This window comes from Lipotes vexillifer, unplaced genomic scaffold (genome assembly GCF_000442215.2).
Source record: "Lipotes vexillifer unplaced genomic scaffold, Lipotes_vexillifer_v1.1 scaffold216, whole genome shotgun sequence".
NCBI lineage: Eukaryota > Metazoa > Chordata > Mammalia > Artiodactyla > Lipotidae > Lipotes > Lipotes vexillifer.
In genome coordinates, this window is record NW_006779100.1 from 2635136 (window position 1) to 2653142 (window position 18007).

Genomic DNA, 18007 nt, shown 5'->3' on the forward strand with positions numbered 1-18007 from the left:
CTGGGATGGCGCGATTGCGGGCCTGTTCCCACGTCGCGTTCCCTCCAGCGTAGTCTGGGCTCCTGCTCTGCCAACTGACGGATGATGGGGCCTCTGGGCGCCCGGCGCGGCCTGGAGTGGCTGCTGGGCCTCTACTTCCTCTCCCACATCCCCATCACCCTGCTCGTGGACCTGCAGGCGGTGCTTCCGCGCGATCTCTACCCCGTGGAGGTGAGGGCGCCGTCTGTCCTAGCCGCCGGTCGCCGAGGTTGGCGCCCCTCGGCGTAGCGATTGCCCCGGCGTCCCCGTGATCTCCCCTCCTCCGGCCTGGCGCCCCGCCTTGCCCACTCAGGGTTCCCTCCTGCTTTCCTTGGGTCCCGCCGACGCTCCGGCCCCTCCTTACCCTTCAACTCGACTTCTTCCTCGGGGTTTTCTTTGTCTCTCCCAGCCGCTTCCCCAAGGCTCCTGGGGCCAAACACCTTGCTCCTTTTAAAGACAGTTCTTCCCTGGGTTTCAGACTCCCACACCCCAGCTCTGGTCAGTTGTCAGTATTTGAGGGAAGTAGCCTGGATGAACCAGTGTCTAAATTATGGACACATGTTGGATCTGTTTTCAAGTTGTGTTTCTTGGGAGAGCTTTAAAAATACCGACTAATCCCAAAGAAATAACGCTAGTAGTATTAGACCGCTCTAAGGGACATTCGCAGAGCGTCCTGATTTCAAGATTAGGATCCAGCAACTTCAAAAGCTCAGAAGTAAACGACACCTTTTCAAATCGGCCTTTTTTATTGGGTTTGAGCAAGAATGATTACCTGAGTAGAAACGGAGGCGAAAGCCCCATTTCCTGGTTGTTGGAGAGCATTCTTTACCCCAAACTTTAACTTTTGCTTTGAATGCTTTTTATTTATTGAGTTTTATTTTCATGTCTGGACGCTATAACCTTCTATCATGGAATTCCAGTCCTCGGTTCTACACTTCTCCAATCTGTCTGCAGAACTATAGCCAAGCCTGACGTGTCTACCTAAAGATTTGATTTTACCTCTGTTTCTCTTTAAATGCTTTTTCTCTGCAGAGCAGGGGTTCTTAACCTGAGGTCCACGAACCCCTAATGGGGTATGCAAAATTGTGTGTGCCTTGTTTTCCATACCTTGTTTTCTAAGCTTCCATCAACTTTTCCAGGGGTCTGACCCTCCCCAAAAGGTTAAGAGCCACTGCTCAACAATAAACCCCCACTCCGTAGCCTGGTTTGTTTCACGCTCCAAGCATAAATGGGAAGACCTCTGACCTACCTTTTCCTGGGAAAAGTGTAGGTTGTGTGTGGCAAGAGCATTGCCTGGGGACTTGGTTCTTCCAAGAACTTCTTGGGTTCCTTGGGCAAGTCAGGGCTCTGTAGCTTCAACTGTCAAGTAGGAGAGAGATGAGTTAAATCACAAGCTCAAACATATACAAGATGTATTAGTTTCCTATTGCTTCTGTAACAAATTACAAAAATATAGTGATTTAAAACAACACGAATTTATTATCTTTCAGTTCTGGAGGTCAGAAGTTTGAAATGAGTCTTGTAGGCCTCGTTCCTTCTGAAGGTCCTAGTGGCGGATCTGTTCCTTGCCTCTTCCAGTTTCTGGTGGCTGCGGGTGTTCTTGGCTTGTGGCCACATCACATCAATCTCCGCTTCGGTCCATCACTTTGCTGCCTTTTCTTCTTTAGTCCCATCTCCCTCTGCCCAACTTTTATAAGGACACTTGTAATTACATTTAGGGCCCACCAGATAACCAGGATAGTCTTCCCATCTCCAAATCCTTAACTTAATCACATCTGCAAAGCCACTTTTGCCAAATAGGTTTACATTCATAGGTTCCAGGGATTAAGATGTGGATGTCTTTGGGAGCCATTATTCAGCCTACGACACAGGCCCAGGTGGTACATGATCCTTCTAAACAGGTCGTCACAGCTCCGCATTAGCCATTAGTTGCCTTGAAGAAAGGAGAGCCATGTCTGTGCAAAGTCTGTGTGGCCAACAGAACTCAAGCAGGCTTCCTGTTCACAATCTCTGATGTTATGAGTCCCTTTAATACTAGGCAGTCGTGGGACTTCCCTGGTGGTCCAGTGGGTAAGTCTCCGCACTCCCAATTTGGGGGGCCCGGTTCGATCCCTGGTCGGGGAACTAGATCCCACACGCCTGCCACAACTAAGAAGCCTGCATGCCGCAACGAAAATCCCGAGTGCCGCAACTAAGACCCGGCACAGGCAAAATACATACATACGTACATACATACATACATAGCAGTTATGTTACTCCAGGTAGCCAACCGTTCCAGACTTAACAGCTGTTGGTTTTCCTATCTTTTGTGAATGTGCTATTCCCACAAGTTCTTGCTCTCCACTCACAAAATACAATTAAAATGTTTCCAAAATCATAAAGACCCCACTTAAACTTATATATTTGATTTGGTAGTTTTCTCAGCTTTATTTTTTTAAGTTCACTTGTTGTAAAAGGTCAAGGGCCAACATAGGCAGGATCTGACCAGAAACTCTGAAACTGTTTGTGTGTGTGTCTGTCTGTCTATGATACTGTTTAAGGACCTTAGTAACACAGGGGCCTCCCAGCTTGGAAGGCCTGTGTCTCTATTCACTCTTGTTGCTCTGGGGTGGGCAATGATGGTTTTGTTGCTTCTGTATGGGGAAATAATAATAATATAAAAGCCCTGAGTTATTTTCACATCCTCTTTGAAAAATGCCAAATTTTAACATCTGTTGTGTTTTTCCTCCCTAAATAGAAGGAATTTCTCCAGAACTAAAAAGCTTGTGGAGATCACATAATGGTTAGGCTAAAATTTGCAAATATCTTTCTTGGTTTGAATTAGATCAACACCTGGAAAAACTCTTACTATGAAACAATAAGAATTTAGTTTGGATTAGAACATGGAGAGGATGGGAAGCATTTTGTAGTATCATCTGCAGCTGGGTAGCATTGCTTCTGTTAAAATACGGGAAAACAAGTGAGCATCTAGATGCTGAAAGTTTGTGCGCTCATTCTAAGAGGAGTGCAAGACTGTTCAGTAGCAACTTCGGTCTAGAAATCCATGTGCGTAGGCCAGGTGAATATTTTAATGGATAACAATGGTAAGTTGAGTCAAATGTGAGTCAGTTATAAATGGAAACAGTTTTATTACCTTTTTGGGGGTCTTACCTAATAATTACTAATGACCAGTTGCATGCTGAGATTTTAATAGGATTAAATTGAACTTCTCCAAATATGTATTACATTCAGTTAAGTAATCTTAACATTTACTGTGTGCTAGCCATTGTTCTAATGACTGTATTAACTCTCTTTATCTTACCAACAGCGAGGTAGGTACTACAATTGGGAAACAAGTTTAGTGAGATTAAGTGCTTTGCCCAGAGCCAGCACTCAGAGCCAGGCACTCAGCCCCTGGGTACCATGCTCATCACTCTGCTTGGGGGTTAAGGGCGTTGACCCTCCACGGTCGGGAATCCACGTACAGTTTATAGTCAGCCCTCCATACCCACGTTCCTATCTTCAAATTCAACCAGCCACCGACTGACCGTGTAGTACTGTAGGATTTACTGTTGAAAAAAATCTGCATATATGCGGACCTGCACAGTTCAAACCCATGTTGTTCAAGGGTCAACTGTGTTTTAAATTTTGCTGTTATCATCCTGCAGCCCTTAGAAATTACAGTGTTGTACAAATCTGCCTGGATTTATGAAATAGGTGGATCTGAATGTATACGAATTAAATAGAAAGTGAAGTTCAAATGAACCAGAATGCCTTTTTTTTTTTTTTTTTAATAAATATGTTTTTGGCTGTATTGGGTCTTTGTTGCTGCATGTGGGCTTTCTCTAGTTGCAGCGAGCGGGGGCTACTCTTCGTTGCGGTGAGCGGGCTTCTCATTGCAGTGGCTTCTCTTGTTGCAGAGCACAGGCTCTAGGCGTGCGGGCTTCAGTTGTGGCACGCGGGCTCAGTAGTTGTGGCTCGCGGGCTCTAGAGTGCAGGCTCAGTAGTTGTGGTGCACGGGCTTAGCTGCTCCGCAGCATGTGGGATCTTCCTGGACCAGGGATCAAACCCACGTCCCCTGCATTGGCAGGCAGATTCTTAACCACTGTGCCACCAGGGAAGCCCAAATGAACCAGAATGCCTTTTAAATTCTGCAATAAATCTTTCAAAATACATCCTCCCAATATTTTTTTTTAAGTAAATCTAGAAAGCAAAAAAGGATCTTAAAAAACATTTAGTCCAAGTTGCTTGTTTTACAGATGAGAAAGTAGAGCCCAGGAGAGGTAGAGTGACTTAACCTTTATGAATATTTTCTACCACATTACCATCCTGAAAAGTGCTTAGGAGGAAGCTAAGGATATTGCTGTGAATTTAAATTTCAAGTCAAATACAAATTCAAGATCGCTTGGTCAATAAACTGATTATCTAGCTAAGGCCTTTTTGTAATTAATATTATGCTAACAGAATGTTTGTTTCTGGATGTTTGCTTAAGGCTCACTTGCAGCATAGAGGCCTCTATTTCACAATAGTGAGCCTTTATCTTTAGATTAAAAATTAACAGGAAAAATATTTTTGTATTTTCCATTGTAAGCCAAATGCTTATCTTGGAAGCTGTCTTGATTTATCATAATATCAAGATACCATGTCCAGGAGGTTAAATGTGACAGACCTTCAGTAGTCTACGTAGTGTGGAGAGCCCTAGGCTTTGGGCTCTTAAAAGAGCACAAAATGGGCAGCCTCAAACCCTCCTGCTTCCTTCCCCTGCCTGCAGCCTCATCTACATGGATCTGCATCTTTTGATTTGACAGTGTCATCACGAAGGTTGGGGCCCAAACTAGAACTGAGACCACTCACTCTCCAGAGTGAGGCAGAGTCTGTTCCTCTGCAAATATACTACTGATCTCCTAAAAGAGAAAAAACTTTAGAATTAAGGGGGTAAGGAATGACAAGGAACTTGAGATATGGGGATAAGTTAAATTGTCTAAAATTGCAACTTCACAGAGGTTAGATTTACCTCCCTTACACTTCCCCCCGCACCTCGACCCCCCAAAAAAGACAAGGAAACTTATTTCTGTATTTGAGGCAATCTGGCCCTTGGAGCTTGCTATGCAGTTGCTATTTTGAAAGGACAAACGTCAGGATGGTTTTCACATCATTTCTTTATAAAGAAGGCTATTGTTGGCAGATACTTAACGTTTGTGCGTTCAGCTGAGAGCCTACTAAGTGCCACATACTGTTGCTCCTGACAGTATCCCCACCTGGACGTGTGTTATCACAGACATGTTGGGTAGCACACAGGGGCTGGAAGAGCTGAGGAAAGCTGCTGGGAGAAGGTAACATTTGAGTTAGAGCTAGTGAGTTTTTATTAAATGACCATCTAGGCTGCACCACAGAAGCCAGCTGGGTGTGCCATCTGCTGCCAAGGTAGCTGGGTAGTGAGAGGCTCTGCCAGCGGGTTGGAACTGCTGAAGCCTGTCCTGCCAGGTAGCTGTATTCATTGTGATCCTCATCTTTTCCCAGCTGAGAAACCTGCGGCAGTGGTATACTGAGGAGTTCAAAGACCCCCTGCTACAGAACCCCCCGGTGTGGTTTAAGTCCTTCCTGTTTTGCGAGCTTGTGTTTCAGCTGCCTTTCTTTCCTGTCGCAACATATGCCTTCTTCAAAGGTTAGTAAATGGGGAAATCCCATTTTTGCTCTGAAACCAGGTCCCAGAAATTTTTTGGGAAAGTTTTACCAAGGGAAAGGGGAGTGGTCCCTGGAGGCTGTATGAGGGTGATATAGGATTGGTGGGGACGGCCAGGATAGATCTTATATAGGGACATTAATGTGGCTCAGGCTAGTGTCTGTGGTCAGCTGGGCTGCAGGACTGCCTCAGTCAACTGGAAATTTCTCACACACATGAAACCTGAGACTAGTTTCAAGTTTGAACTTGTTCCTTTTTATTGTCCCTCCCCCGCACCCCACCCCCCAACAGAATTTCTTTTTTGTTGTTGCTTTTACTTTTCTGCTTTGGGTAGTATCATCCTGGCTTTTAAGCAGTAGCATCAAGCTAATCTCTAAATGGCTTAACCTCTCATTTAAAAATTATTCTTACAGTGTCCCCATGACGAATGCTTTTAAAAAGAAGGTGGCCATACCAGTGTTCATGGTAACTAAGCTTGTACAGCTTCCCTCCCACTGGAACCCCCAAGCCATCTCTTAGCAGAATCTCTTGATCCCTCTCACCTATATATAATTACTTAGCAAAGAGATGTTGCTGACAGGGCTGCCCCCGCCTCCTCACCTTCCTCCAACTGCATTTTAGACCAACCTGGTTTAACTAGTAATGGCGATTTAACTGCCCTAGAGTTTTTCTGAATTAATTCTGACACCACCCAGTGTTCTTTGGCAGTCAGTGGCTAGGGCTCCAGCTGTCACATAAGTTTGCACGTTGAGCATTATTATATCACATCCAGTTTCCACTTGGTGGAAAAGGAGCAAGAATGATTCAGCTGAAGGGAGCAGGCAGAGACAGGGTGGAGGATGCTGTGGACATACCTGGAGCCATGAGCAGATCTAACCCTTATCTCTTTCTCTCCTCGATGACCTCAGGAGGCTGCAGATGGATCCGCACCCCTGCAATCATCTACTCGGTTCAAACGATGACAACTCTGATTCCAATCCTCTCCACATTTCTACTCGAGGATTTCTCCAAAGCCAGTTGTTTCAGAGGACAAGGACCTAAGACTTTCCACGAACGACTATTCCTTATATCTGTCTACATGCCCTACTTTCTCATCCCTCTTATACTTCTGCTTTTCATGTTGCAGAACCCCTATTACAAGTCTGAGGAGAAAAGAAAGAAAAAATGAGGAAAAATCACCCCAGGTCCAGGGGAGAGGTGACCACGGGGCAGTTTCCTGTTGGACCCAGTACCAGGAAAATGCTCAGAACCCATGTTTTCAGTAGTATTTGAAACACACCAGCAGCAACACACACGGCCAAGGCACTGGCAGGAGGCACATCAAACCCTCATCTTCCAAGGGCACTGGCATAAACAGACCGATCACCTGAGGATGAGCAGAGGGGTGTGGGCTAGGTTATAGGGAAGTGGTGCCAGAGGCCTCACTGTGTGCCCAAGTGCCATTGTAGGATTACTAAAGGCAGGACCAGACCAGACACCAGATAAACTTCCAAGCAACATGGCCTACTTGGCATGTTCATGAGTCATTTGACCCACGGTATACATGTGACTAACCCTTTGACTCATGACTCTCTACAGCGTGTCACTGGGGTGTCTCAGGCCATTTTTAAGCTTGAAGCTGTGCCTCTGTGATGTTCACTAAAAACTGTTTTCTTGTCCCCACGCCTAGGTGAGTGTGAGCTATTCTGTAAGAGGGTTAAACTTAGTTTTCCTTAAACGTTCAACCTTGGCATGACCTTCAGTCAGAAACGGGTCAAATTGGAAGGTGTATTGTTTCTGTCTTAAACAGGTTGTCCCAGGAGAAGAGATTTTTTAAAGTCTCCTTGCTTATCCTCTTTCCAAGCCTCAGTCTTCTATTACTTTTTACAGACCACCTAACATAAGTTCCTTTACTTTGACATCTGGTGTCTCAAACCTGCGCTGGAGGTGTCCCTCCTACTGGATAACTTCATCCTACCAAATAGTTTAATAATTCCTTCCTGTCTCATTGCCAGTCAAAGGCAACGGGTGGCGGGGAGCTGCGCATGACAGGTCGTGTGCATATAGGGTCTCTTCACATTAGTACTTGGTATTCTGCTAGCTTTCTCTAAATTCATATTTGAGGCCAACTCAAAAAAAAAAAAACAAACTTGTGAACACACATGGAAAATGGTAGATGCTGGTTCTGGTTAGTTCCCCCTTTTTTCCTGTTTTGCTTACAAGCCCTAATGGTCTGATTGTTGGGAGTATCGTCTGACTCGTGTGTCTGGTCAAAATAAAGGTAGCTGCTGACCACTGCCTGGTTTGTTTGTTTGTTTGTTTTTCTGCGGTACGCGGGCCTCTCACTGTTGTGGCCTCTCCCGTTGCGGAGCACAGGCTCTGGACACACAGGCTCAGCGGCCATGGCTCACGGACCCAGCCGCTCCGCGGCATGTGGGATCTTCCCGGACTGGGGCACGAACCCGTGTCCCCTGCATCGGCAGGCGAACTCTCAACCACTGCGCCACCAGGGAAGCCCTGCCTGGTTTGTTTTGTGGACCAGGGGCTAGAGACTCCAGGGTTCTCTTACAAAGGGTTAAATGTACATTTCAAGGGCACCAGGAAAAGAGGTAGATCAAGCCATTTGAAAAAAATAATTTATTGCTTTTCCTTCCAAAGCTTTGTGAATTTACAAAAAAAGTTTATAGGCCGCTCAGTTCAGACTGAGAATGCAAGAGGTGAGAACCTGGACCACAATGGCCACTGGGTGTTCGCCTGCAGATAGGCACTGACGTCTGAAACAAGCTCCCCCAGATTTGCTTTATTGCCTTCAGAGATGCTGCATTCCTCACACACCATCTCACAGAACACACTTGGGTCATTAGTCAAGTCACTGGATTGGTACAGAGGTTTTTTTGTTTTGGGGGTTGTGGGGTTTTTTTCATTTTTTTGCCCTCCTGCTAGAAAATGAAATTTTCAGTTCATTTCTGAAAAATAAATTGGTCAATAAATTCATTTTGTTCTGCTTCTACTTTACACAGAGCTTCATATTCAACCCGATACCTGAAAAACAAAATTGTTAGAAGCCCTCAAAATGGATGAAATAAGCCATGGCCTTAATTCTTCTAGAGGAAGAATGTTAAGTGATTTACATGATTCCAAGAAACGGCGTGGGTTCAAAATGAAGTTAGTGAGGGCAAGAAAGAGAGAAAAAATAAGAGGCAAAGCCCTGCCTAGGGCCACCCATGGGAAGTCTGCAGCCCTGCGAGCCTTCCTTTCAGCGAGCCAGCCAACTCTGGACACTCACTACCTGAGTGTTCGTGCTCTCAAACTACTAGAGGTTGTCTGATAGTGAAATTTTTTTCCCAAGAAATGTAATTTTATTTTTATTTTAATCAGGATGACAAGACACTATTCCTGGGAGAACGATGATGAAGAATAAGGACAAGAGGAAAATAGAACTGGACAAGGAAAAATAGAACTGCAGTTCAGTAAAGAACTTGCTTTATGTCAGAACTTCTTACCTTTCAAGCTGCATTTTCTTTTCAGCTATTAGTGCCTGGAGTTGCTGCTGTTGGGCTTCTCTCTGTTTTGCTATAGATTTGAGCAAGTTCCGAGCCCCAATGGCCTAGAAAAACACGATACTGCCAAAGAAAGCCATGGCTTCATTAAAGTCCTCAAGTGGGGAAGGGATGCTGCCTGGGGCTGGTGGAGGGTGGGGCGCAGCGTGGGGAAAGTTGAGCCTCGGAGCTTTAGGAGTCAGTCAGAAAGAGGCTTAATTAATCTCACGATCCCAAAGTGCCTGGTGAGAACGGAACTGCAGCTCTGAGGCAGCCCTAGGAGTGTCCCCAGAGCCTGGCACACAGTGGCCCATTTGTTGCAACATTTGTGTCCTTTGCCAAGTCATCTACACTCTGCACGCCTTCATTTTTTCACTTATAAAACGAGGGTAAACCACCTATCTCAGTGATGACGTGAAGATTAAAGGAAACAATGACTGAAAGTACACTGGCATATAAGAGTTCAATAGTAGGTTCACTGGACCAGGAATTATTTCAGGTGTACAACATAATCATTCAATATTTGCATGGGTATTCTTATTTAAAATCTTGTTCTAATTAAAGAATCCCCGCCCACCTTCCCCTACCCCCCCGACCCCCAAATAAGTCAAGAGGGCAGAAGGATGAGAGGCTAGTGAACCAGGCCAAGATTTAGACAAAACACATGCTGATCTTACCTTCATCTTCTCATTTTCTACTTCTTTTGCAAGTTGGTCAACAAGCTCAATTAAACCACCAACTATTTTCTGAAACTGGCCAATTTCTTTTGGGGAAAGAACAAAACAAAATGTTTTATTTTCTCAGCATCACCACTCTCCCTCAGCATTCCCTTGCAGCAAGAGGGCAGGGCTAACTGCCCCTTCTAATTTGTGTCAGAAAACGTTTGGTGTCTGACACCCTTGGTCTGAACCTAGAGAAGGGTGGCCAGGTGCCCAGAGCTGGATCTTGAGGCACAAAGGGCTGTGTTCATGAAAGAACCGCCTCAGGACGTGAACACTGCCTCTAGACAAGCCTCAGATAAGACACTAGATTTCAGTTAATGGTGGGGTACGGGCTTTCCACCTATGACCTGAGCTAATAAAAAGCTCAAAGCATTTAAGGACTTAATCTCGCATTTGCTATTTTCAATGTCCTTGGCTGTAGTGGAACCCCATGTTACTGAGGAGTAAACTAAGGCCCAGAGGGTAGGACGACATGCACACAGCAATCAGAAGACTGGTGAGAGAACCCACGCTACCTTTCACCAGTCAAGCTCTCTCCACAGCCTACAGATGTCCAAAAGCTCAGAAATCCCTGCTCTAGCTAGATCTGCTCTGTATTCACTGCTACTGGGTTTGCTTGGCTGCTGGGACAGGTGGCATTCCCGGGTATCTCTAGCTAAAAAAAAATGAGTCTTTGGAACTGCCTCTAGAAATTTTCACTCCAAATAATGGCAAGTCAGGGACCTCCCTGGCAGTCCAGTGGTTAGGACTCTGCACTTCCACTGCAGGGGGCACGGGTTTGATCCCTGGTCAGGGAACTATTTATTTACTTATGGCCATGCCCTGAGGCGTGGCAATCAATCAATAAAGGCAAGTCAGGCACTGAGAACACTATTTCTCCCAAGAAATCAAATCATAACTCCACTTCCCACCCCCAAGCCACAGTTCTGAAGTTTAAGGTTCCTGAGATGGCATATCTAAACAAATACCCTCCTCTCTCCATTGCAGTGTTTTTTTGTTTTTGTTTTTGTTTTTTTTTTGCGGTACGCGGGCCTCTCGCTGTTGTGGCCTCTCCCGCCGCAGAGCACAGGCTCCGGACGCGCAGGCCCAGCGGCCATGGCTCACGGGCCCAGCCGCTCCGCGGCACGTGGGATCCTCCCAGACCGGGGCACGAACCCACGCCCCCTGCATCGGCAGGCGGACTCCCAACCACTGCGCCACCAGGGAAGCCCGCAGTGTTTGTTTTGATTGGTGCTCTGGGACTACACAAGAAGGCAGGTAGACAAGGTGGGTGGCACATGGGAATTCATGAAGGCCAGGCTCAACCTTCTGGGAGCCAGCAGCTCCACTGTGGCAGGGCCAAAAGCTGCAGTCTGGGGGTGGGGGCAGGGCACAAAGCTGAGTGGCACCATGTCTCCCCAAATGACACTCACTGTCCACAAAGTCCTTGCACTCTTCCTTTAGCTCTATGGTCTGCTGGGTAACCTCTGGGTCCAACACCCGCAGCTTGTTCAGCTCATCAAAGTGCAGCCCTGCTTCACCCAGGATGTCCTTGGCCATGGCTGTAAAGAAACCAGCCCCAATCCCCGATCACTTCCCAGCCACTCAAGGAAATGCCTGCTTCCAGCCCAGCCCCACTCCTGGCCCCGGACACCAATGCCAAAAACCCAGGTGTTCCAAAGGCTCCCCCTTCCCTCTGCCTCTGCCTCTCTGAGCCTCACCTGTTTCCTTTCCAGCTTCCCTAGAGAAGAGCAGTCCTGCTCTGAAGGGGTGACAGTGTCAGCCAGGAAGAGGTGTGTCATAGGAGCAAGGGTCAGGAAAGAATAAAGTCCAGTTGCTTGTCACAGGCATCGTTCATTCAACACACATTTCTTGAGGGCCTACTACATGCCAACACTGCTAGATGCTGGGGGTAAAGATGAGTACAACATGGTGCCCGCCCTGGAGGAGCACAGTTTAGCTGGAGGAAGACAGACATGTACACTGAAAAATAATGCTGTGTTAAGTGCTTTTACAGAAATATCACTAAAGCGTGGAGGAGAATAGAGCAGTTAACTTGGGGTGAGGAAGGGACATGTGAACTAAGCTGTGAGTCATAAGTATATTTATTTTACCACAGCTATGTACCCAAAAAGAAATAAAAGAGCTTTTCAAATACAGTACAGGAACAACATAAAAGACAAGTAAAAGAAAATCTGAGTGAATTAAAAATTAAGGTTAAAAAAATAAGAAGCCAGGTGTAAGAATATTACCCAAAATGTATGCCACAGGCACAGCTGCCTGAACTGGGACCCAAAGGGGTCAGTCTCTTTCTAGCAGAAAACACAAAAAGAAGTGAAATATCATCGAGAACATACCGATAAGGAGGCCAAGGAAAGGCATTCCAAGCAGAGAAAACAGCCTGGACAAGAGCATGAAGCCACTGGAAGGGCCTATCCTGCCTAGAAGATGAAAAGACAGAGGATGGAGCTGGAAAGGTCGGATGGAGCCAGATCAGAAACACCCTGTGTGCTAAGCTAAGGAGTTTGGTTTTATTTTTTTTCCGTAGACAAGAGAACCAGCAGAGATAACTTCTCCCTTCCCAGGCCACCTTGCATTCCTAGTCCAAAGGATGCCTCAACTCTGGGAAGGAAACACTGAAAATTCACCCTCGTTCTGGCTTAAACACACACACAAAATAGAATAAAATAAAAATAAAAATAAGAGAGCACATACCCTGTCTAAAAAGGGAGGCAATGCTACTGAGGTCTAGCCATTGGCTGCTACACCAAATCCCACACCCCAGGTGTTCAGAAGGCTACCACAACCTGGCCCTGCGCCAGCCCTTCCCTCCCACCTCCCCCAGCCTCACCTGTTTCCCTTCCAGCTTCCTTAGAGAAGTTCTGTTCTGAATGGGGTGATTCTGCGAGTGACTTCCCGGGGTAGGTGTGCCATAGGAAGAGCAATGGTTAAAAAGAATTAAGCTCCATTCTTGCAAGAACTGATCTTCAAGAGGACCAGAAATCCAGATTAATATATGAAATCTGATTTTTAAAGGAGAGTATCTAATTCAAAAATTTTAAGCAAGGAAAAAAAAAAAAAACACATCCAGCACTGTGTGGGCCAACTAATGTATGTTTGGCTGTGTATGACCGTGGTCCAGAGCCTTTGGCCTCACTGGAGCCCATTCAAGTAAGTTGGCTAGCATCTTCATTTTGAAACATTTTAATCATCCAGAGCTCCCTTATAATTGGGCTTTTAAAAAAGATCTGTCTTCTTATTTGTTCTATTTACACATATAGTCTAAGCATTTAACACCTACCACCTGATTAATTAGAACAACTGCTTCAAGTAACCTGAGGGCACAAAGATCTGCTTCAACTTCCACTCTCTTCCCTGAGAGCTTGCATTTATTCACAAACATCTACTGAGTCCCTGCTCTAGGGATAGAGAAGTGAAGAAAATGCTTTAATGCTTTAGCTTCTGACCTCTGGACAGAGAGTAAACAGATAATCATGAATTGTGATAACAGTATGAAGAAAAGCACATGGTGCTACGTGAAGCCGTAGCAGGAGGACATAATTCATATGTAAACAAAAGTCTTCTGAAAAAGTGACGTGCTGGGACCTAAAGGGTGTCCAGAAGTTTTTCAAGTTAAAGGGGGAGGAGGTATTCCAGGCAGAAGGAAAAGCATGTGTGAAGATGCTGAGGCTGTGAGAAATTTGATGTGTTCCAAGAGCCAAAAGGCTAGCGTGGTAGAAACACTGAGCAAGGGGAAGAGAGAAACGGGATGAGGTGAGGTGGGGAGGCTAGGGCTGGATGGCGGAGGGCTCTGAAAGCTGCAGCAATGAGCCTGGATTTTCTCATAAGGGTAATTAATGGGCAGCCAGCAGAGTGGCATAGTCAGATATGCCTTTTAGAGAGATCACTCTAACCCAGGATGGAGAATGGGTTGGAGGGAATAAGAGGATGGAGCTACAACTATCTTGTTCATCACTGTTACCCGAGCATTTGGCACGGTGCCTGCACAGAAATGGCACTCAGCAAATGTCTGTGGCATGAATGACTGTGACAACAAACAAAGCAAGCTATTTCAGTAACCAAGGCTTGGAGCTGAAGAAAAGTGTTCCGATTTGAGATGTTTTGTAAGTCGAGTTGGTAGGACTTAGTAAAGGATGATTGAATGCAGGGGTCTGAGGAGGAGTGAAGGAGAGTCAGGCAAGATTCCCGTGTATCCGGCCGGAGCCAGCTGCACGGTTGGAAGGCACATCGTTGAATGAGATGGGTCAGACCAAAGAGGAAGTGTAGGCAGAGGGTTCACAGCCGACTACTGCATTCTCTCCCAACTACCACCACACGCGCACCTGGGGAGCACCGGGCACAAGAGCCGGACTGAGCTCCCTGAAGATCAGGGTGGTGACGCGCTCTCCACCCCCCGGCCCCCCGGGCTCTTCCGGACCCACGCTGGGCGCTACGAGCAGGCTCCATCCGTGGGGTGTGTGGAAAATTAGGAAGACCTGGGTGATGGAGCTGGCTGGCTGTCTTCACTACGTAAACTCCTTGAACTTATCTGAGCTTCAGTTTCCTCCTAAGATGGTTGCGAGCATCAGCGCGTAAAGCTCCAAGCCCTAGCCGAGGGTAAAACCGCTCCCAGAGCCGGGCGGAATTCCCACGTTTCTTTCACCCTGGGAAGGCTTTTCCTCGGGCCGCGGGCCTGTCAGGCTCATCTCGCCCCGGGCCCGCCCACGTCCCCCAACCCGGAGTTCATGGCTTACCTGTTTACCCCACCGCGGCGGCGGCGGCTGCGACCCAAGCTGACGTCGGCAGGCAGCTTCTCTCTCCGGTCAGTGGCAGCCGGCGCCCTGCTCGCCAGCCTCAGCAGCGGCCACGGCTACAGGGCCCGTTTACGCCTAACATCACTTCCCGACCTCGTAAACCCGTACACCCGCAGAGTCTGCTGGGAAACAGAGGCCTGAGAGGAGAGACGGCTACCTACAAGACCCAGAGGCCTTTGCGCCGGAAAGGCTGCCGGAAGTAGCTGTGCGCTCACCGCGGGATTCTCTCAGGGGCTCCTCCCTCCGCCCTGATTGGGTGCTGGGCCTGCCCCGCCTTATAGTCTCAGGCTCCCGCTGGCTTGGGGCGGAGTCCGCGGGTAGAGGATGGGAGTTTAAGGCCCGGGATTGCTGGAGGGCAGGCGGCCAAGGTCTAGGGGCGGCACGGTGTCGACTTGCAACCCAGCTGAGAGGAGAGGCGCCACCTGGGAGGGTGAGAGCCGAGCCGGCCCATGCCCTAGGGGAAGGGATGGACGGGTCCTGGGCTGAGCAAAGAGAGTCCCTCCCAGTCCTGGGGAAAAGGCGTGGGACGGCGGAGGGAGGTGGAGAGCTGAAATCCTGCCCTGGGGGTGGGTGTCAGAACCGGTCTCGGTTTCTCGATAGTAGGGAGGGGTACGGGCTGGGGAAGACTCTACACAGGCCACGGAGAGGTTGGGTCTCGATGAATTTCCCCAGACCCTTTGGATAAAGCATAAGATTTACACCTTGGGTTTGTGCTAGATCCGCCCTTTCTAACCAAGATCGGCTCCTCCCCTCGCCATCCCCAGTATGACGAATTTCTGGGACCTTCTTTCCTTAGGACCCCACCTTGTAACACCGCCGTGGTTGTTTGTCCTTTATTCGTCTTGGGTTGCCATTCGCTTCGCCGAGTGTGACACGGATACGCCCCTAGCATCCCCAAATATCCACACACAAAGTCCGGAAGGAAGAGCACTGAGGCTCTCAGTGGAAACTTCATTCTCACCGGAGTTACTTTCTGGGGCGTCACCTGCCACAGGATTCCTGGAACCCATTGGCCTGGGCGGAATCTGAGCCGGTGGAATCTGAGCTGACGTCATCCAGGGGCTCAAAGCAATTGCTTTGTCGGAAAAGAATAGATTAGCTTGGATTTGTCTTCCTCTGTTGGCAGCTGCCTAGCCTTTAGTGAGCTCCTTTTCTATGATCCTGGGGAAATTGGGCTAGCCACAGAATACATAGGGAATTTGTTAAAACCTGTTAAGGAGTGGATTTATTCCTTTGGGGTGGGCAGAGGAAGGTGAGGTGACCTCACACTATTCAAGTTTACTTACTGATTGAGCAATCTGCTGGTGGGGGCTCATCTCATCCGTACATGACAAGCCACCAAAGAAATTCAATATTTCATACAGCACCTGCCCTGAGCCTTCCCCGGACATTCCTCCCAGGGACCTACCTAAATCTTTTCGGGGACAATTTCAGTCTAACAAACTGACAAATACTTTTAAATGTGCATAGCATTGTGGTAAGCACTGTTTGGGGAGTGGAGCAGTAAACGTGGGAAAACCAGTGCACTTCTGGGTTACACTTAAAAGAGATAACGAGGTAAACTTCTGCAACTTGTGATGATTGAAATGAGGTCATTTCGCTTTTTTTTTTTTAATTTCATTACCAGCACTGCAGTCCAAGCCTTCATCATCTCTTACCTAGACTACTGCTTCCTCCGGTCTTCCCACTTGGTCTCTTGCACCCTTGCGGTCTATTCTCTACACAGTAGCCAGAGTGATCTCAGATCATATCACTCCCCTGCTCTAAACCCTACAATCGATTCCCATTGCAATTAGTATAAAATCCAAACTCTTCAATATGATCCGGCCCCTGCCTTCCCTGAGTTTACATCCAGCCAACTTCCCCCTTCTTTCTACGCACCAGCCATCTTGGCCTTATTTCTGTTCCTAAAATTTGTGTCTGACTGAGGAACTTTGCACTTAACTCTTCCATCTGTCTGGAATGCTCTTAGAGCTCAGCTGGAAAGTCACCTTCCCAAAGAGGCTTTCCCTGGCTCCCCATCTAAAATAGTACCTCTTCCTAGTCACTCTCTCTGTTTTATTATCTTTATTATTACATTTCTCACCTTCTGGAATTGCCTGCTTATTTATTCATTTTCTTGTCTGTTGTCTTCCCACTAGAATGTAAGCTCCACGAGGCTGACTTGTTTGTTCTCTTCTGTATCCCCAGCACCTGGCACAAAGCAGGGGCATGATAAATGCTAATGCTTATTATTTTTTTTCTTGTTAACTGACATTATCATGCTTCTTTGAACTCCTTGAAGTCAAGGACAATATCTTTTCATCTCTTTATCCCTCCTGCTTAACTTGGTAGGTACTCAATATTGTTTTATTGCCAAATGAATTAAATGAGCTGACATATACTAAATGCCTAGAATAGTACCTGGAACATAATAAACATGCAAAGAATGTTTGCTTTTTGTTTTCGTTCAGTGAATGAATTTTAGTGATTCTTTAGAAAGCCAAAACACGTATAGAATCTAGATCATAAGGGGTGATCTGGCTTTGCCCTCCTCTGCTTTGCTTGCTTCTCCCTCCTGTGAACTCCCGTCAGTGTTTCAGTTTCCAAATCACCTAATTGTTTTTAAATTTATCATCTGGTCTTTTTTGGCCCTTTCTCCCCATTCTTGTTGGGCAGGAAGAGAGGAGGAGATAAGGCTGGACCTGTTCTCAGGAAAAAGAAGCAAAAATAGCCATCCTGTAGTTGTTCTATCCTGAAAAATGGTGACAATTTCAGGAACTTGGGACAGGGCTGATGCCAAAAAAGGTGAAGGTCAGGAAACCTTGGCTGGAGCTAGGGTAACCTCTGCCAGGAATACTGGCCAGCTTACTCCAGCCTGGCTCAATCCATGTTCTCCTCAAGCTGCTGTTACTTGCCTTCCTGAAACCAGACTCTGGGTGGTGCTCAAAGGAAGCACTGGATCAGGCTGCTCCTGAGCCTGGAATCATTAGAAAGGAAGTGCATCCTGTCCCTCAGACTCCTGGGAAACTCCTAGGCTGGCTGGATTCCCAGTAGGTTTGGCCGGAAATCTTGGATCCTGGGAACACTGAGAAGAAAACAACTGGAATCTGACTGGTGGATCCCCAGGGTGAGGACTTCTGCTCTGCCCAGTCTGTTCCTGGAGCTGTCTTTGATTAGCTCCAAGAGTTTACTTGGCCTCCTTGCCACCCAGAGCTGCGCCAAGTCTCAGGGAGACTGGTGAGGTGACCAGCATCGGGTTCTGGGAGACTGTGCTCCTAGACCTGGTTCCTGGTACCATGAAGAACAGCAGGA

The 18007-nt window shown here is 47.1% G+C and overlaps 3 protein-coding genes across 3 annotated transcripts in view; 2 read left to right on the plus strand and 1 right to left on the minus strand.

The window, feature by feature from the left end:
• The first annotated feature begins 81 nt into the window (after window positions 1-81).
• Window positions 82-6848, plus strand: TMEM97 (transmembrane protein 97). Its single transcript, XM_007452403.1, has 3 exons — window positions 82-210; window positions 5518-5662; window positions 6589-6848. The coding sequence occupies exons 1-3, from the start codon at window positions 82-84 to the stop codon at window positions 6846-6848; spliced, it is 534 nt and encodes a 177-aa protein (XP_007452465.1).
• A 1431-nt stretch (window positions 6849-8279) lies between these two features.
• IFT20 (intraflagellar transport 20) lies at window positions 8280-14784 on the minus strand. Its single transcript, XM_007472319.1, is given in 7 exon segments — window positions 8280-8701; window positions 9163-9266; window positions 9876-9961; window positions 11333-11461; window positions 11621-11645; window positions 11648-11859; window positions 14654-14784. Coding segments are annotated over 6 exon segments (480 nt in total). The 5' UTR covers window positions 11702-11859; window positions 14654-14784; the 3' UTR covers window positions 8280-8619.
• Window positions 14785-15019: 235 nt separating this feature from the next.
• Window positions 15020-18007, plus strand: part of TNFAIP1 (TNF alpha induced protein 1) — an 8457-nt gene continuing 5469 nt past the window's right edge. Inside the window, exon 1 of the mRNA XM_007452404.1 lies at window positions 15020-15143. The gene's annotated coding sequence lies outside the window, so the exon portion shown is untranslated. The remainder of the gene's footprint in view (window positions 15144-18007) is intronic.

Coding starts and splice junctions, on each gene's coding strand:
- TMEM97 (XM_007452403.1), top strand. CDS start 82: ATGATGGGGCCTCTGGGCGCCCGGCGCGGCCTGGAGTGGCTGCTGGGC. Junction 211..5,517: donor GCGATCTCTACCCCGTGGAG/GTGAGGGCGCCG, acceptor ATCTTTTCCCAG/CTGAGAAACCTGCGGCAGTG. Junction 5,663..6,588: donor AACATATGCCTTCTTCAAAG/GTTAGTAAATGG, acceptor CGATGACCTCAG/GAGGCTGCAGATGGATCCGC.